Source organism: Amia ocellicauda, chromosome 7 (assembly GCF_036373705.1).
Source record: "Amia ocellicauda isolate fAmiCal2 chromosome 7, fAmiCal2.hap1, whole genome shotgun sequence".
Taxonomy (NCBI): Eukaryota; Metazoa; Chordata; class Actinopteri; order Amiiformes; family Amiidae; genus Amia; species Amia ocellicauda.
Window position 1 is genome coordinate 28,547,016 of NC_089856.1, and position 18,609 is coordinate 28,565,624.

The window sequence follows — 18,609 nt, forward strand, 5'->3', positions numbered from 1 at the left end:
TCTGTTGACGTCATATCTGCGCTCTGGGCACGATATGCAGTATCTGTGGGAGGGAGGTCGCTGGTGGTGTTGTATAGGCATAGAAAATTGTAATTTCTAATACGATTTGTGAGTTATTGTTTTAATTCTTCGTAAAAATGCATAAACACAACATATCAGGTAAGAAGCAGTGCACATCGGTATTCAAGTAATTTGGTGGACGAGTTAGCTAATATTTGGTCCGAAGACGCAGTGTTGGAAGCTAATAATGTGTTTGTGTTGTTTTTTTTCCCTCTTACTAATCGTCAGTGTTATGTTTTCACATTATTATTAATGTCTAAGTGGCATGTTACAAAGGGGTGTTCTTACGAGTACTAGAATGGATCTATATTTATTTTGTATTATTATTATTATTTAATAAGCATTGCCATTTGCAAATCACTGTTTATTCACATTGGAAATCTGTTGGCGTTTTTAAGGTCTGATTTGTTTCTAAAATCCAAGACTCGCATGAATTATGGATGTGCCAATGTTGCCACTATAGTCGGAGAGAGTGCCCGCTATATTGGTAATTAAACAAACAAACAAACAAACAAACAACAAAAGAACGGGCGCCCTCGCCGCTTGTCGTGGTGCCATCGAGTCTGCCCGGGGAAGGTGTGTGACAGACGCAGGACACAAGTGAAAAACACCACCGACGTCTGCAGCGGCAGTTCCACACTTGATCTTGACCGCACGCCTCGTTTGTGACCCAATACAGACTAATGACAATAACCATAATATCCACTTATAATTGATTTATCCCCTTAGAGATAACTACCAATTTGATAGAGATTATTATCATCACTGTCGGTATTGTGTGTATGCAATATCCTGCAAAAGTTCTTTACTGATCGATTTCAAAGGGATTAAGAATAACGTCTTTCGTAGGTAGATCCGCAACAACTTGTTCTGGATAGAAAAAAGTCGATCTCACCTGCAAACACAGACGAGGGTCGGTTACGTGGTTAATTGATTTATCCTTGACTGCGAATACTGATATTGGTTGTGTAATAAAGCGAGACGCGGATGAAGAGCAATGTGGTTTATGCGTTCAGTTCATGTCTGTGCGTCCTACACTGGAGCAGATCGCTGACCAGGTGTGCGGTGCTGAACTCTGCCGCAATCGTCGTGGCGCCGTTAGTTGCTGTGAGTGTTATTAACCTAATAAAATCAAAACTTCGACTATAATTGATTAATACAGGGAGTTAATTGTTCTGTAATCACGAGAAAGCATGCGGATGTTGATGTAGAGGACTTCTGATATATTACACATTTTTGCTGATGATAATGTATTCTTTTAATATGAGTAGTAGTTGTAGTAAATCTGGACAGACGCCCTTACCAAGGGCGACGTAGTTTCACAAGAAACATTTTCAAAACATTACAAACATGTATAATTGATACATAATTGTGAAATATGCATTTTAAGCACCTTCATGTATGCTATTTTACAAAAAAGACGATAACTCCTATTCATAGGTATTGCTGAACTTAACTGCCCAAAAGGTAATTCTTACTAATTCATATGTCAGTTTTGATATTAATTTAACGTAATGTTTTGATAAACTCAGTGTGTAGAGGTATTGTGTTGATAAATTATAGATAAAGAATCCAAACCACAAGGAGTGATTTGTAAATGTACTTTGACTTGTATTTAAACAAATAACTTATCTTTTTGCATAGAAAAGTTTATTAAAATGACAGGAAACTGAACATTTCAGAGAACTTGGTTTTAATACCAAAAAAGAAATGGTGGTAACTAGTAGTCAGCTTAGCCCTTACCTGTTAGATGCAGTTTACCTTCTAATTAACACCAGATATTAGATAATGGAAAATATATATAGTTGTGTGGAGTAGAGGTTGGGGCTCTGTAGTCTTGAGCGGAGGGTTGTGCGTTTAATCCCAGGTGGGGGACACTGCTTTTGTACCCTTGAACAAGGCATCCTACCTAGATTGCTCCAGTAAAAACCACAACTGTATAAATATAATGTAATTTATATAACAATTTTAAGTTGCCCTGGATAAGGCTGTCTCGCTAAGAAATATTATAATAAAATATGTTTGATGTAAAACTAAGTCCTTTACACATTCATAGTTTTTTTTTTTTTTTTAATTGGTCTTCAAGGGCCAATCTAGCAATTAATAAAGGAATTCTTAAATCAACCATGTGAGACCTGGAAAAATTGTGTAATCAGCCCTGAAATTAGCAATTTAGAGCAGAGCTAGAATGAATCTGCAGAACAAAAAGCACAGGAGGGAGAATAAGTACAGTCTTCAGGGACTGGTGTTGTGTACCTCTGCGCCACAATATTGTGTGTGTTGAATCCTGCCTTTTCTTAAACAATTTGGATTTTGTTGCCATCTTGAAACCTTTATGCATATCTAGAGTTATTCCTGTTTGTGGGTGTGAATGCATAAACCAGGAGTGCTCAGCCCTGGTGCTCAAGGGCTCTACTCACGTTTTTAAAGCTGTCTGTATGGTAGCAGCTGAAGGTGGTGTTTTTTTATGATTGGGGTAAATGACTGTGCTCTGCTGGTTAGCAAGGTCCTCCAAAGCTTACATGTAAACAGCATTATGTAGTACTTTGTGCATGTAAACTATTTAAGAGTTCAAAGGCAATACTTTAAAAATTGTATATGCATATACACAGATACTTGTTGTAGTTGTTAAAATGACCAATTCGATGCAAGGTTGACAGATCAAATGTGATTTGCTCTACTTCATGTCCCCTTTGCTCAGTATTCTGTGTATTTCAAATCATGATTCATGGCCAACACTGAAGTGCCTCCTACTCCTTTTCTTTAGCCAAGCTCCACCATTAAAAAGACACGTCTTATCTTCTCTCTAAATGGGATAAACAGATTAAACTAAGGGAGGATAATGTGTAACAGTTTAATTTTCATTATTTGAAGCATTCTGTATGTGCTGTTTTTATTCCCTAATTTCATACTATACATCACTTAATGTGCTACTTTAAAGAAATTACTTCAAAAGTATTTTACAAGATAGTAAAATAAATATTTAGTAGCAGTCATTTAAAAAAAGTTTTAATCACTAGGCACAAAGTTGCCATGTTATTATGACATCCTAAGGTTATCTATCCAAATTTCAAACTAACTTTTGTTTTCCCCAATGAAAATAGTCTCTAATGAAAATATAATGGAAATTAACATGTTCTGATGTTGGCCAGCCCTTACAGTTGTTAAATGAATACAAATTATGCATGTGAGTATGTAAATCTGTTTTTGTTTGCAGAGTATTTTACAGAAATGCAAGCTCAAAAATTAAAAAAAATATATAATTGGTTGATTAAGTAGCCTATTATCTACAGCAATGTAGTCCAAATCTGGCCCTGGAGGGCCACAATCCAGTAGGGGTTATAGAGAAACTAATGCAATCAACAGTGCCTTAAGATTTTACACATATTGGACTTCTCCTTATCTTCCCTGTAGGCCGCCAGGGGCTAAGCCAATAGACCGTTTGGGCTATGCATGTGTCCAGTGGCAGAGAACCAAATCGCACAGAAGCGTCTGCAAGTAAGTTGGAAATTGGACAATCCTTAAGCACTTAGGCCTACTTGGTAGAACCTGATGGTCTTTGCTTGAATGTTTTTTTTATTCACACATTGGCATCACAAAGCTTTTTTTTAAATCTATGTTTCGGAACTCCTCAACTTTACAAAATGTTCAAGTATTGTTGCAGTGATAGATTTAATTTAATAAATTCTATGCTTCGAAATGTATATGCTCACCACAGTATATTAAGTAAAGGGACTCTTACAACGAATATAATTATTTAATGTATAAAACTGCAGCATTAGATCTCTGTCCAACATTGTGATGATTCTACAGAAGAACTTGATCTAAATTCTATTGCCCTGTGAAAGACTTCAAAGACTTTAACTGCAGAAGACTCCTGGCTATGTCCTAATGTGGATTTTTAAACATCAAACTTAATTTAAAAGACAAATCTAAAATCTGTTATTTCATGTCTTTTCTTTTGATATTATTTTTTTGCACTCCAGCTCAGTCACTTTGTTGTTTTGCAATAATGGGCCTCTGTTTCGCTGGGGTTTCTATGACAACGGCCCACACACAAATCCCTACGCCCCCTTAAAATCAATCTAGAGGTGTTAAGATTTTAAATGAGCAATGTTTATTGCCTTCTGTATTAAACTTAGATTAGATTGTATCCGCACCATTTTGGTTTGTTGTACATGCTTCTACTACTGAAATGTTACATTTGAAAACTACCCTTCATATTTGGGCATAAATACTAAGAGATCCAACTAAAATAGTACCCAGTAAGCATTGGTAGAAATGGAGGGGAAAAAATGAAGATTGTGATTTCTAGTTAAGCATATTTGCCATTTACATGTATCGTTAAGTATACATTACTCTAGTTCAAATGCTTACTGGAGCCTTGTATACATAGCATAAACATCCTTAGTATTTGCTACATCCCTTATATTGAGGGTGCTGTGTTTTGATTTAGTATTTTTTCACAATATTGTCTATAATTCTTTAATAGCTTGCTGGCTGTTGAAGCACACTTACATTTTATCCGTGTTTTTCCCCTTTTGAATGTGTGTTGGTCCTCGTCTAGGCTCTGTGGAGGGTTTTAACACTTTATTTGTATTTACAGTGCAGTGAACCTGATGGCTCAGTGTAGTGTCCAAATGCTTCTGCTTTTACTCCTGAAAATCCAGACCGCTAAAGGTAACGTGTCGTCGAGGATCAGCATTGTTTCATGAGCCCTCCTTACTGCTGCCAAAAAATAACCCAGCCCTGCAAGAGTTAGCATTTCTCCAGAAACGCAGTACACTATTTGCCAGTAATAAGGTGTCCTTCATTCAAAACCACTGAACTTAACTGCCCCTCCCAAAACTATGCTCATTCAAGTATCTCTGCTAGGACAGTACACTGTATTGCAGTCCTTAGTGCCTTTGCTTCAACCCTATCTCAATTAGTTGAACACAACATCTTTCTTGCTTTCTGATGAGTGCATCCACATAACCATCAAAGTACTCCATGTTAATTGTGCGTCTCTCTGTGTGGCTCTCTCTCTATCCAGGCAAGGATGTGGAATGCGTGTGCGAGGGGAACTTGTGTGAGCTGCCGGCACGCTGTCGGGGTGAGCAGTGCTTCTCCTCGATGATCGTGAGCAGAGAGGCCTGGGTGTTTCAAAGGGGCTGCTTGAGAGACCCAGAGAAGGTCCGCATGATATGCTCGACCCCTCTCTCCGCCAGCCAGGTGGTGGAGTGCTGCCTGGGTAACCTGTGCAACTGGAACATCAGCTCAGACTCGCTGCTGCCCATGCTGCTCATGGGTAAGACATACCTTCCTCAATTGGTGGCCACTTTTAAGATTTCCAGTCAACCTTGCAACTGGGAGCTAAGGATGAAGAACTGTTATCGATGGGAGGAGGGTTTTTAGAAGCCTAATGGTCAAAAAAACAAATCTCAGGAATATTCGTCTGGTGTCAGGGGCTTACGATCCACAGTCGGCTTGCTTTGTTGTTAAGTCTCAACCGCAACAGCAGTGCCAATCTAAATCACAGCCAGTCAAAACCAAGTTCCTATCAGTGACAGACGGAAGCAAATCACGAAGCAAATTCAATGGGAGAATTGTTCTGATTAGTGCAGTGAGTTTGAGAGAGCATTCAGAATAATATGCAATCCCGATCTGAAACTGAACGGCAAGTTTAAGTGCTTCTGTACCAGGAAGGGAAAAGGTGTCTTCATGCCTTACAGATTTGTGGTTGTTTTCAGTGCCAGAGGGGGAACCTATCCGGTATGGTGTGAGCACGCTGGTGATCTTCGTGGTCGGGCCATTTGTGGTGCTGCTGCTGCTGTCTGTGCTGGCCGTGCTGGGGTGTCGGCGGCTTCACCACAGCCGGCTGCAGAGGCTGCACGAGCTGGACGCAGAGCAGGGCGCCATCGACGGCCTCATCGCCTCCAACGTGGGCGACAGCACTCTGGCGGTACAGCACACTTCTCCTCAACACTTCTAAAAAACAGTCTTCTGAGCTGCTGCACTTTAAGCAGTATATAAACAGCTGGTTTTGGAAACTGGATCCTCAGTGTCTCATACAGCCAGTGTTTCACTCTTTTGTTCCTTTGTCGCTTATTGTATAAGATGAGCTTCTTGATTTCTGCGTCCAGTAATAAAAACCTCCTCCATGGGTATATCCTATAGCCTAAAATTGTCTTGCAGTAGTATCGATTTTGAGGTCTTGCAGTGTCGTCACAAGCAGAAATTAGCAAATGCATGGAAGTCAGCTCAGCTCATACTAAATCTATACACGCCAGTACAGTGAATCCCCGGTGCATCCTGGGCTTCTGTTGGTTCAGGTTTATTGGCTGTTCTAGATGCATCCGATTTTCCTGTTGGTGTCATTAGTATGTCAGGCATGATGGACTGTAGAGGGATATATTGAGTGTACAACCATGAAATGATTTACATAATGTTGATCTTGACATTCATGGATAAAATAAATAAATAATGGAGGAAGGAACATCTGCTTAAAACATACTTGTTTAAAACTGTAGAACTAAACAAAAGCGAGGAGCTCATTTCAGTGCGGTGAAGACCTGTGTTTCTGTCTCCCCTGCAGGATTTGCTGGATCACTCGTGCACGTCAGGCAGTGGCTCTGGTCTGCCATTCCTGGTACAGCGGACAGTGGCTCGGCAGATAACCCTGGTGGAGTGTGTTGGTAGGCGTTAAAATTGGCAATCCACAGGCTTTCAATGTAAAAAAAAGAAAAAAGAAAAAAAGCTCTTGACACAGTGCCTAGGAATACAGAAATATTATGATTAACAGCTGGTTAAGCCAAATTCTTTCCTTTATTAGATTCTGAATACCAAATATTGGACAAGCTAGGTCATGTTGCTACATAGCTAATTCTTTTAACCCAATCTTTGTAATGTCATCTAGTTTAGTTTATTTGCTTTTTGATAAATACTTCTTAATCAGAGAGAACCTTCTATATCAGCGCCAATTGATTCTTGCCTTGGTTTTATGGATGCAATACATTTAAAATGTGTTCTCCTAGTTAATGTCTTTGATTTGCTTTTGAAATGATTGAGCCAATAATATTGTCAAGGCAACAACAGTACTGCTTTCATGTTCCCAATTGTAGGTTAATGAGGACATAAATCACAGTTAAGCACTTTTATAATTGAATTCATTTCAGACGCAAACTCAAATTGAATATATGGTTACAGGAACATTTTAATTTTCCTCATTGTTTAGTAGGCAGGCTGTTTTTGGATCAAGTTCTTTGAATGGAATATTTGAATATGCTGTTTAGACTGTCTGAAGTGAGAATATACTGAAGAAATGCCTTCCTTAAGCAATATTTTAGTTAAATTCTAACTTTTGGCAGTTTACTGTATGATCTGGATGATTCTGTTGTCTGCGTGGATGGTTTGCCCTGCTGACTAGGTTATTTAATCAAAATGGCCTTTAAGATACTTAAAGAATCAGACTGAAGTAAATTGGCATCATATAACCCGATATTTATTTCTGAAGCATTGTCAACTAAGTTGCGTGCAACACAAAACATTTTTCCTTTTGTGTTGACTCTTTTCAGGATCTAACGTTGCAGTGCATTTGTTATACATTCAGAACTAATTGATTTAAAAGAGCATTGAACGTGATATGAATTGAAAAAACATTTGAAGAAGTGGTTGAATTACAATACCTTGTATTGTGTAGGTTTGTGGGAGCCGGAGGCAAACCAGATTAAAACCTATTTGGTTCAACAACTGCAGTGACTGAAAATCTGCAGCATGGCTGGGTTCTTGTAATGGCTTGTGTCTCTTCCTTACTGTGTGTGAACATGTTCCCTCTTTCTCACAGGGAAGGGGCGCTATGGGGAGGTCTGGAGAGGACAATGGCAGGGAGAGAACGTGGCGGTAAAAATCTTCTCCTCACGAGACGAAAAGTCGTGGTTCCGAGAGACCGAGATCTACAACACGGTTCTGCTTCGGCACGAAAACATACTGGGTAGGGAAGGAGAAGGTGTCTGGCCTTGACCATAAATTCCACTGCACCCATTGATCAAGGAGTCTGTATTTAGAAGAGATGTATTCTACCAGTAAATTAACACAGAATTCTCTTGATGAATTAGTGCATTGCAGTGTTTTTGCAGTGCTGCCTTTTTTTTTTTTTTTCAACAGAACTTTGAGACTTATCTACTTTAAGGAGAGATGGTACACACCAGCTGCTGTGAGACAGCAGTCTGCCCTGTTTATAAAATATATTAAAAAAAAAGAAACGGAGAATCATTTTATTTTTAGTGCAGGTGTCCAGACAGTCTATGGCATAGAGGGTGGATGGCTGGCAACCTGATCTGAAATTGAAAAATGTTCAGTACTTCTATAGCTTTTTTTTTTTTTTTTTGACAAAGGAATAATCATTTACATTTGCCTGGTAGTTCTGTTGCAGCAGCAGAGCTGGATTAGGTGGAAAGATCAAGGTTGTGTGGGGTTATTTCAATTGATCAGGCAACACAATTATTCATATGCATTTTGCAGAATTGCCTTTTCTACCCCTAAGAGTTTGGGAAATTTCCGGACAGCTGCCAAAACCAAAAAGATTATTTTGAAGAGAATGTTTATAAAATAGAAGACGTTGTTTCTCCTCTTCTGCCTTTGTACTTTGTAAAAGTTGTACTTTTGCACAAAGTGAATGGAAGAAATCTGGTTTACTGTCAACAGATAATAAAAAGGTCAGTCACTGCTGGCTGGGCCTATCTGCCCTCCTCAATCTGAACATCCAGTACCGCACAATGTCTGTCGTGAATTTTCTGCTAAACAGCCTTTCTTATAATGACAGATTCAGATGAGGTTCTTCTGTTTCCATTTAAATGGCACCACAGCACATTCTTTTTTTTGTGTGTGTGTGTGTATAATCAGGGCACAGTTTGATTTGCAAATGCATTTCAGTGCTGCTGACCTTGATTAATCTTTCCTTCTGTTCATCACGCTGAGATTTTCACTATAGATCTGCTCAATGGTTTCTTACTGCATGATTGCTCACCAACCTACAGTAAACAGGCAACAGGAAGACCAGATTAGAGTTTGCCAAAAAAACATTCAAAGAACCCTGTACAGTTCTGGAACAACATCATGTGGACAGATGAGACAAAGATCAACTTGTACCAGAATGATGGGAAGTGACGAGTATGGAGAAGTGAAGGAACTGCTCATGATCCAAAGCATACCACCTCATCTGTGAAGCATGTTATGGCATGGGCATGTATGGCTGCCATGGGAACTGGTTCCCTTGTATTTAATGATGATGTGACTGCTGACCAAAGCAGCAGGATCAATTCTGAAGTGTTTAGGGCTATATTATCTGCTCAGATTCAGCCAAATGCTTCAAAACTCATTGCATGGCACTTCACAGTGCAGATGGACAATGACCTGAAGCATACTGCGAAAGCAACCCAAGACTTTTTTAAGGTGAAGAAGTGGGATGTTCTGCAATGGCCAAGTCAATCACCTGACCTGAATCCAGTTGAGCAGCATTTCACTTGCTGAAGGCAAAACTGAAGGCAAAACACCCGAAGAACAAGCAGGAACTAAAGACAGTTGCAGTACAGGCCTGGCAGAGCATCACCAGGGAAGAAACCCAGCATCTGGTGATGTCTATGGGTTCCAGACTTCAGGCAGTCAATGACTGCAAAGGATTTGCAACCAAGTATTGAAACTCACAATTTAATTAATGATTGTTAGTTTGTCCAAATACGTTTGAGCCCCTACAATTGGGGAGACCACATATAAAAATGGGTGTAATTCCTACATCCCCAATTTGGATGTAACTACCCTCAAATTAAAGATGAAAGTCTATACTCAAAGCACATCTTGATTGTTTCTTTTCAAATCCATTGTGGTGGCATACAGAGCCAAAATGATGACAATTGTGTCACTGTCCAAATATTTATGGACCTAACTATATGTGCTTTCAGATTAAAATAAGGCATTTTGTAAAGCCCTCATCTTCTAATGGGTTCTAATTACTCTGGCACATTGGTTCCATTAAAACCTCACAAAGTGCACAACCCTTTGTTTCTTTAACTCCTCAACTACAAAAATAATTTAATAATAATTAGCCAATAATCAATTGTATTTATAACATGATTTTCTCATTGCCAATAGTGCTACAAGTCAAACAGTCAAAGATCAAACGGGCAACACAGCATTAGCAACTTGAGATTATTGAAAAAAAATGTGCAACTAAGAAAGATCCTTAAAAGCTTTTTAAAAAAGGTGAGTTTTAAGAAGTGTCTTAACTATGGATTGTAGTTTGCTACAGTTGGCTCTGTTACCTTTCGTCTTCAGTTTGCAATGGGGTGCTGGAGAAATAAGAGCTTTGACATTATTTTTTACAATAATGTAAATAAAAATCTTAACGCACACAAACTACTACTTAGTACAACCCGCCCCTTGGGTCTCAAGCTCGGTTCCTGGAGAACCGCAATGACATCTGGTTTTCTCTGCTGTTGGAGTTTTCAGTTACTTAGCAGTTTTTTAATCAGTTAGACTCAGTTAGTGATATTTTCAAATCTAAAAACAATCTGAAATTATTAATTATTGTTTTGATTCGAGATGCACTGCCTACACCATAATTTGCAGTCTGTAGAGAAGTATTAACTTCAGTCTGGCTAATCAGACCAATTAAATAACTGGTAACTTGTTTGGAACAATAGCCAGGAAACACTGCAGCCCTCCAGGAGTCGGAGAGCCCTGATCTGTGCTTTTGACTGAGTTTTAATGTCCTCTTTTACCCGGCAGGCTTCATGGCCTCAGACATGACATCTCGGAACTCGAGCACACAGCTGTGGCTGATCACGCACTACCACGAGAACGGCTCGCTCTACGACTACCTGCAGCGGGTTGCTGTGGAGACCGTGGATGGGCTGCTCATGGCCACCTCTGTGGTGAGCGGCCTGGTCCACCTGCACACCGAGATCTTCGGCACCGAGGGCAAGCCGGCCATCGCCCACCGCGACCTCAAGAGCAAGAACATCCTGGTGAAGAAGGACCTGCGCTGCTGCATCGCCGACCTTGGTGAGCCCCTGTTTCTTATTCCACATCCACTTACTCCACTCCATTCCACTCCACTCCACCCCCCAACACCCCCCCCCACCTCCCGAATGAAAATGGATTCACTTTCATTCTGGGAAACACTTTAGTTTAAGGTAAACAAATGCTAGTGTATAAATGCTTAATAAGGGTTTCTGTATGATAACTGACCTTGTGTTAGTAGCATTCACTTAATTGTTAGCAGAGGGTACTTACGATCAGGTTTCCACACTCTTGTTAAAATGTATATCTCTTTTTTTTTTTTATAACTCTTTGAAAATAAGTTCCTAAAGCCTGTGAAGGGATATGAAACCTGTGTCCAAACAGTAGTGTCACACTAAATTAATCCTTGACCAGACTGTGAATGATGTAGCTGTACTACTGTGTCCTAATTTGGCTCACACTGGAGTCTGAGCAACAGACAGCAGTGCTTTACTTTCTTGAATTATTTTCTTATATCATGTCGGAGAGCCTTTGTATGTGTTGAGGTGGTACGTAAGGGGAACTGATTGTCCGATTTCCTCTTTTAAAAGGACTGGCAGTTACACACTCCCAAACTGACAATCAGCTAGACGTAGGCAATAATCCAAAGGTGGGCACCAAGAGGTACATGGCCCCGGAGGTTCTGGACGAGTCCATTCAGACTGACTGCTTCGATGCCTACAAGCGTGTTGACATCTGGGCCTTTGGGCTCGTGTTGTGGGAGATTGCCCGGAGGACCTACAGCAATGGTAAAACTCCAACATTGACCCTGCCCATGCCTGAATGACTAGTGTGCTTCTGTTTACATGTTTAAATGAAAGGGAGAAAAAAGGGTGTGCATCTCTTCAGTGATAGTTCCTCAGGTTTGATATTTTGTAATGGACTGCAATAAGTTATTATTGTAACATAATTCATGTGTAGTGGTTCAAATTTATTGCAAGCAATCAAAAGTAGATGTCCTACTTTTTTACTTTTTATTTTATTCCTCTTGTCTCTGGATTGCTAAGTGCATTCTGCACACCAGGGATTCATGTTTTTGTGGCCCTACTCCCAATTCACAATAGCCATAACCCTGATGTTTTGTTATGCTTTGTAAAATTAATTCACTCTGAAGTTATTCCTAAAACCCAACTACCCCTCCTCCCAACCTTAAGGCTCCCATTTGGGCAGGGGCTGTTTGTGAGGTGATCACTTTCACACATTCTCTCTCTTCTGACCAAGGCATTGTTGAGGAGTACAAACCTCCCTTCTATGACCTGGTGCCAAATGACCCCAGCTTCGATGACATGCGCAAAGTGGTTTGTGTTGAGCAGCAAAGGCCCTTCATTCCCAATAGATGGTTCTCTGATCCAGTGAGTAAAAACATTTGTTTGTTTTGATAATTAGATGTACTGATGGTGTAGAATGCACAGAACACTCCTGGGTGTAAAACAAGTCGATTTTCAAGCAATACCAAATCAAATCCGCTCATGAATATTTTGATTGGCAGCTGAAAATATGTTTTAGACTGTTTCATGTTTTCTACAGTGACTTTGAGTGGCTAGCTAGTTTGATGGCTATAGTGTAACAAATAGGTTTCGATGAGGAAAGTTTACTAGTTGTAATCCTCTTGAATACTTCATTCTGTCCCCAGACCCTGTCAGCACTGGCGAAGCTAATGAAGGAGTGCTGGTATCAGAACCCCTCAGCCAGGCTCACAGCACTACGCATCAAAAAGACTCTGGACAAAATCCACAGCTCCCTGGAGAAGGGCAAAGCAGACTGCTGAAAGGGGGCGGGGGCACTCTGTGTGACAGGCTAGCATTCCCTCCAGGCAGGACGGAGTCTGGATCACAGCAATCCTAGGGCTGGGGCGGGGGTGGGGGGTATCTTCCACAACTGGCACACATCCCAAACACTAAGCGCTTTGAAGAAGAAAACGGAAAAAAATAAAAAAGGGCAGTTTTTTCATTCTTGTTATAGTCCAGTTCTGTTTTTTGGTTGTTTTGCTATGCATTTTGTTGGTCACAGGTACATCGCCTCAAGCTGGTCCCTAACAACATTGGTGCAAGTGCATTCCTCCACAGAGCAAGAAACCCTAGCCTAGGGAGGGCAGCTTTCAATGTTTGTGTAAAAGCACCTGCAGGCATTTAAACTCCCTAAGACCAATGGGATCTGACGCAGGAAAATCTTTTTAAACTTCTTTAACAACCCAAATCAGCACAAGAAACGTCCCAGTATGCTGATCTAGGTCTGTCTTTGAGCACTACTTTTTCCCCACTGAGGTAGAAGGGACTCCCAGATGGAGTTTATAGGTTTTTAAAGAAGAGGTGCCTGTGATATACTGAGTTTAGGGTACCACTCAGTACTAGAGCAGGTCTACACTGTTAAATAGTACAGTATACTTGATACAAAACCGCCTAAGCGTTCTTTGTACCAGAACAACCAACGCTGAACACATTGTGCTGTGAAACTTTATAAAAGCTTGCTTCACCAGAAGTGCCATAGGTCTCAATCAACTTGTATATATTATTCCCATTGTCTCTTACGATATCTGCTGCAGATAAGTGTATCCACGCATTGGCATGTCTTCGTATTGTCTTGACAGTGGCAATCAATGGAACATCCTAGCAATGCCAAATATCTCTTAGCCTTAACTTTGCTTGTCAATGACAAACTGCTAATCACTACAGCTGACTGCTAACTAGTGCGCTGCCAGACTTGATCCCTTCAATGTGTTTGGCTAGGCAGAAAGGGCTGAAAGGTCACAAGGGGGCCCAGTGCATCAATCTGCCAGGACACCCTTGCTTTAAAACTTGCTAAACAAAATTGAATCCACTTGATGTTATCTTGGAAAGCCCTTCCCAAGCCATACAAAAATGTGGCTTTCAATAACTTTACTACAGGGGAAAGTGTCAGCGTTTCATATCCTGAATGTATAAACTGAGAAATTGAGTCCTTTATTCCTGAAGATGATATCATATCCTTAATTTTAATTTCTATATTTTTCTTTGTGCTTTTGTATAGGTGGAATCAGTTTGTCCGTCAGTCCCAGTAAGTCTGTCAGTCAGACAAATTTACTGTACAGCTGCAGTATCAATAGCATGGAGTGACCTGTCAAAGTGGCCATTTTTTAAGCAATGCTTTATTTTCTTTTGTTTTCTCTCTCTTGTATGTGTTAATGCCATCGTAAAGTCAAAGATAGAGGAGTGGGGAAGGCATGTGTTTATATGCAGTGCCATTAATTCTCCTGGTGTCAAAGATTCAGGAAGAGGAGGAGTGGTCAAGTTTGAGTTTATTATTTGATAGGAAAATGCATGATGTCTGATAGAAAGACACTTTGTGGAAGTTCAAGTCCTTCAATGGGTTGAGTTTCTGAAGAATACTAGGCCATATTTTAAAGATCATGAAATCTGACAAATACTGTCATATGAAGTGTTGTAAAACAAAAGAAAGCAGTAACATTTCAGTTACTGTAATATATTTAAGAATACCTTTTAATGGAATCCATGTCTCAATTGTGTCCAGGCTTTAAAATCCTTCTTTAACCTGTCTCCTCCCCTTCATCAATATTGATTGAAGTGGATTTAACAGGTTACATAAATAAGGGATCATAGCTTTCACCTGGATTTACCTCGTAAGTCTATTTCATGGAAAGTGCTGGTGTTCCTAATGTTTTGTGTACAGTGTATGTAAGAATTAATTTAAAGGCTAACTAAAGTAAACTTTTTTCTTTGTATTAATAAAGGTTAGAGTCATGGAGCCTGTACATGGAAATCAACATCCTATATTCTACAGATGTGTACTGTATGGTGTGTGAGGGTAACAAAAGTTCACACCCTGGCAACAACAATGAAATGCAGCAATTTTTGACACCATACTGGAAAAAGATTGAATTTAAAAAATAACTTTTTAAATTTAGTTTTTAATAATTCTGTTTTACCAGTGCATGAATGGGCATTTTGTTCTTTCCTGGTGTGACATCATGAAACATTCTATACAGGTGCACTGAATTCCACAGAACCTTCACAGAAACCAGGAAATAACTCGTTTTGTTTGCAAAAGACAATAACCTTATACTGTAAATGACAAAATACATAGGAATGTAACCATTTTAACATTAGTTGGCCTTTAAATAATACTAACACTATAGAGGAAATAACACTTAAGATAAAAATTCTGTAATAAAGTGGTTAAGCAGGCAACTATAAGGTAAACAAATCTGCTAACCAAGCAAGGGGTCGCTTGGATTTTGATTTATCTTACTATGACCTTCACAAAGTGTGGTAGAAGGTGCTGAACAATTAACCTTTCCAGGTCAGTGCTATATGACAATTCACTCTCACCAAACCTAAAAGAGGGTAAAAAAAGAAAATTATGCTTTCAACTGTGCTCTTTGTAGTGGGAAATGGAGTGCCACCAGAAGGAGAAAACTGAAGGACAAATGGTTTTCACTCACCCGACCCTGGTAAGGGGCCAGATTAAATAGAGACCCTTCCACTAATTTGTCCCAGAGGCTTCTTGGGTCCAACCCAGTAGAAAAGGACCATCAAGTGTATGGTTTGGAATTTGCAATAGGCAGGTGTGTGAATATTTTCAATTTGATCTGGGATTAGTGTTTATTATTCTGGTTCCTTTGATACATTTTGAGGAGTGTACAAACTGTTAATCTTCTACAGAGAAGTATTTTACTCAAGTTTTGTTTTTCATTTTTTTTAATCTCTCAGATACCAAGTTACTTTAAGCAGCAGAGTGGACAATGCTAATGGTATTGGTGACAAAGACATTTTAAGAAATGTATCCTGGAGAAATCAGTTACTTCAAATCACAGATACATTTAATTATTGCTTCTTCTTTATTATAACATGATTTAGAAGAAGGAAAAAAAAAACATTGACACCCAGAAAAACAGAATGGGCTCATAGCCTATACATTTGAGCATGAGTGCAGAGTGCCTTTTCATGTTTGATTTTAACACAGGGTAAGGAAGAGCTAACACTGGGTGAGCAAAAATGGTCTGACTGAATCAAGGAGAACCTGAAAAACCCAATGCACCATCATCAGCTGAAATGGTGTGTTGATGTAGAGCACAGATGTATGGTTAAAGGTTCTTTGTGTCAGAGACTAATGTGCCACCTGCACTGGTTCATTTTTTGTATTTTATCCCTTCGTCCTCCGATTTCGAATACCATTTTCAAAACGTTAGTTTTTGTTTATTGGTTTTGCCTTTGTGTTCACTTGACTGAAATAGTGTTTCTATAGCAGTTCATGAAGGAAATAATTGTCCTTGCTTAAGAGGTCTGTTTCTTTGAATAAACGTTTTGTTTTAAGTTGCTTTATCTGATTTTTCTACATGCAATAAAGACACCTGTTCACAGCACTGTAATCTCAACCCCAGTGTCCTTTTCCCTTTTTTTCTCTCTGCTGAGTGGATATCAAAGCTAAAACTAGGGAAAGACATCCAATTGGGAAGCACTGACTCAATTGATTTTCAATAATATATACCTGAAATGCATCAGACAGCTTAATTATAGTTAAAATCTGGAGAGCAGAAAGACACTTGCTATTCTAAAAAAAACCTCTTCTGTTGCCATTTTTATTTTACCATTGAGAACAGAATGTAAAACAAATCCCAAACTACATGATGCACATCAGGAAATATACTGTTTATTCCTGATAATAATAAGGTGAGGGCTACACTCAGTAATCCTCTTTAGTGTATATTTATTTCAAACCCAGTATATTAAAGCCTTTTCATGTAGTGCATCTTGAAACAGAATAGGCACAGTGCTAGCCTGCTATTTAAACATCCAGTATCAAGACCCTAAAGCCTATACCGGAGCTGCCCACTACTGCTGCTGCTACTAGCACTCCATTGCTTAAGTCATTCATTGTTCATACTGAGGTGTAAAGAAATAAAAATATGTAAATAAGTCCTGCAGGATCCAATCCCCTGAAGTTTGCGTTATCTCTGCGCCTTCTCTCTGAAAAAGAACTGTTCCTTGGAGCCTAAGGCTTGGCGGGGAAGCAATAATATATGCGTTTGGTGAATCGACCCTCAGAATCTATCGGGGGTTTTGCCGAGATCATTCCAATAATTTATTCCTCTTTAATTTCCCTTTACTTCACTGCTACTGACTACTCTGCCATCTCACTACTTGCAGGGATCCATACCAAACAGTCCTTATTGATTGTACTGACCACACTAAGAGACTCTTGATTCGAGAGGCTGGTGAGTTGGCTAGACTCCGGACAGGGTTGTGGATTCCTGACCTCTAGGGTACATGTGAGGGTATAGCATCTGGCAGAGTTTTGTAAGGGTTGAGGATTCCTTTTGGGTCCAGCATAGCTTTAATGTTCCTCATGACCGCCACAGCCTCAGGCGGCTTGCTGTAGTGAATGTAGTTCCTTTTCTTCAGACCGAGTCCATGCTCAGCACTAATACTCCCATGATGCTTTGCAGTCCACTCATAGACATAGGGTTCAATAGCAGACAGCAGAGCTGGGTCGTAAGTGGGAGAGACGATATTCAAGTGCAGGTTACCATCACCTAAAAAACAAAAAAAACACAGTTATGAATGTTGACTCTAAAGCTCCAGTAACTGAAACATAATAACCACATGGCTTATTTCAGCTTGCCACATTTTAACATTAATATTGAAGAAAGGCAGAAATTACAGTAACAAGCGTTGCATTAAAACCATTTTTGGGGGGTTTAAGGCGATTCTGATTTGTTACCTGTGCTGTTCGTTTGACCAGGAACAGATGTTAACATATGTTGTTATTATTCTTTTTTTAAACAAAGATTTAAAACATTTATATCTCCAATTCATCACTGCAGTGGCCCAGCTAAAATGAAACCGCTAAAGGTTCTCTGTGTAACTCAGTATATCCAGATCAATAATGTAAATCAAGTCTGGTCCTTCTGCCCCATCTGTTTGACACAGTGAGCAACAGTGGCAAAGTGGATATTGAGTCTACTTTGTTATTGTATTCGATCTGATTTGTTTCCCCTGTCATTCTGCAGGACAATACTGTTATTTATTTTCAAATATCCAAAGGACCTAATAAAAATGACTCTAAGAAGCACTATCACCCCCTGGGGGAACATTAGTAATTTCTGGAACAATACAAGTTTTTGCAATATTGCTATCCATAGGTTGTTTGCAGCATTGAACAAAACTAGCTTCCAGCATTACTATGGCCCCAGTCATCACAGTACAACGGACTCCTTACCCACGTGTCCATAGCCAACCACACTTTTTGCCCTGATGCCCAGGTGTCCCCTCATGTCCTCCACTAGCTGATAGATCTTCTCCACAGGCAGTGAGATGTCGTACTTGTAAGTGTAGCCGTCATGTCTCAGGGCTTCTGTTATCCGCTCCCTCAGAGCCCAGAGTACCTGCACAGTCAAACAAGGAGCACAACATATTTGTCAGTCCTGGCTGTACCATTTTTCTAATTTTTTGTGCCTCATTTTAGACTGTAAATGTACAGAATAATTACAGCAATTTCCAAGTATCAAAAAGATAA

The 18,609-nt window shown here is 39.6% G+C and overlaps 2 protein-coding genes across 3 annotated transcripts in view; one reads left to right on the forward strand and one right to left on the reverse strand.

Annotated features, from left to right (window-relative positions):
- On the forward strand, positions 1–16,468 carry acvr1l (activin A receptor, type 1 like). 2 transcript variants are annotated; one of them, XM_066708994.1, is made up of 11 exons: positions 1–159; positions 3,475–3,558; positions 4,667–4,740; positions 5,096–5,350; positions 5,793–6,004; positions 6,638–6,737; positions 7,886–8,032; positions 10,825–11,100; positions 11,649–11,846; positions 12,319–12,449; positions 12,731–16,468. In XM_066708994.1, exons 3-11 carry the CDS (start codon positions 4,680–4,682, stop codon positions 12,863–12,865), a joined length of 1,515 nt encoding a protein of 504 aa, XP_066565091.1. In that variant the 5' UTR covers positions 1–159; positions 3,475–3,558; positions 4,667–4,679; the 3' UTR covers positions 12,866–16,468. The 2 variants fall into 2 exon arrangements, with proteins under 2 accessions (XP_066565091.1, XP_066565093.1); XM_066708996.1 differs by lacking the exons at positions 1–159; positions 3,475–3,558 and having other exon boundaries at positions 4,498–4,740.
- The window catches only part of d2hgdh (D-2-hydroxyglutarate dehydrogenase), a 9,493-nt gene continuing 6,792 nt past the window's right edge, over positions 15,909–18,609 (reverse strand). The window contains exons 10-11 of the mRNA XM_066708993.1: positions 18,313–18,478; positions 15,909–17,626 (exon numbers count right to left, since the gene is read on the reverse strand). Of these exons, the coding sequence (XP_066565090.1) occupies positions 17,352–17,626; positions 18,313–18,478 (441 nt within the window). The 3' untranslated portion in view covers positions 15,909–17,351. The remainder of the gene's footprint in view (positions 17,627–18,312; positions 18,479–18,609) is intronic.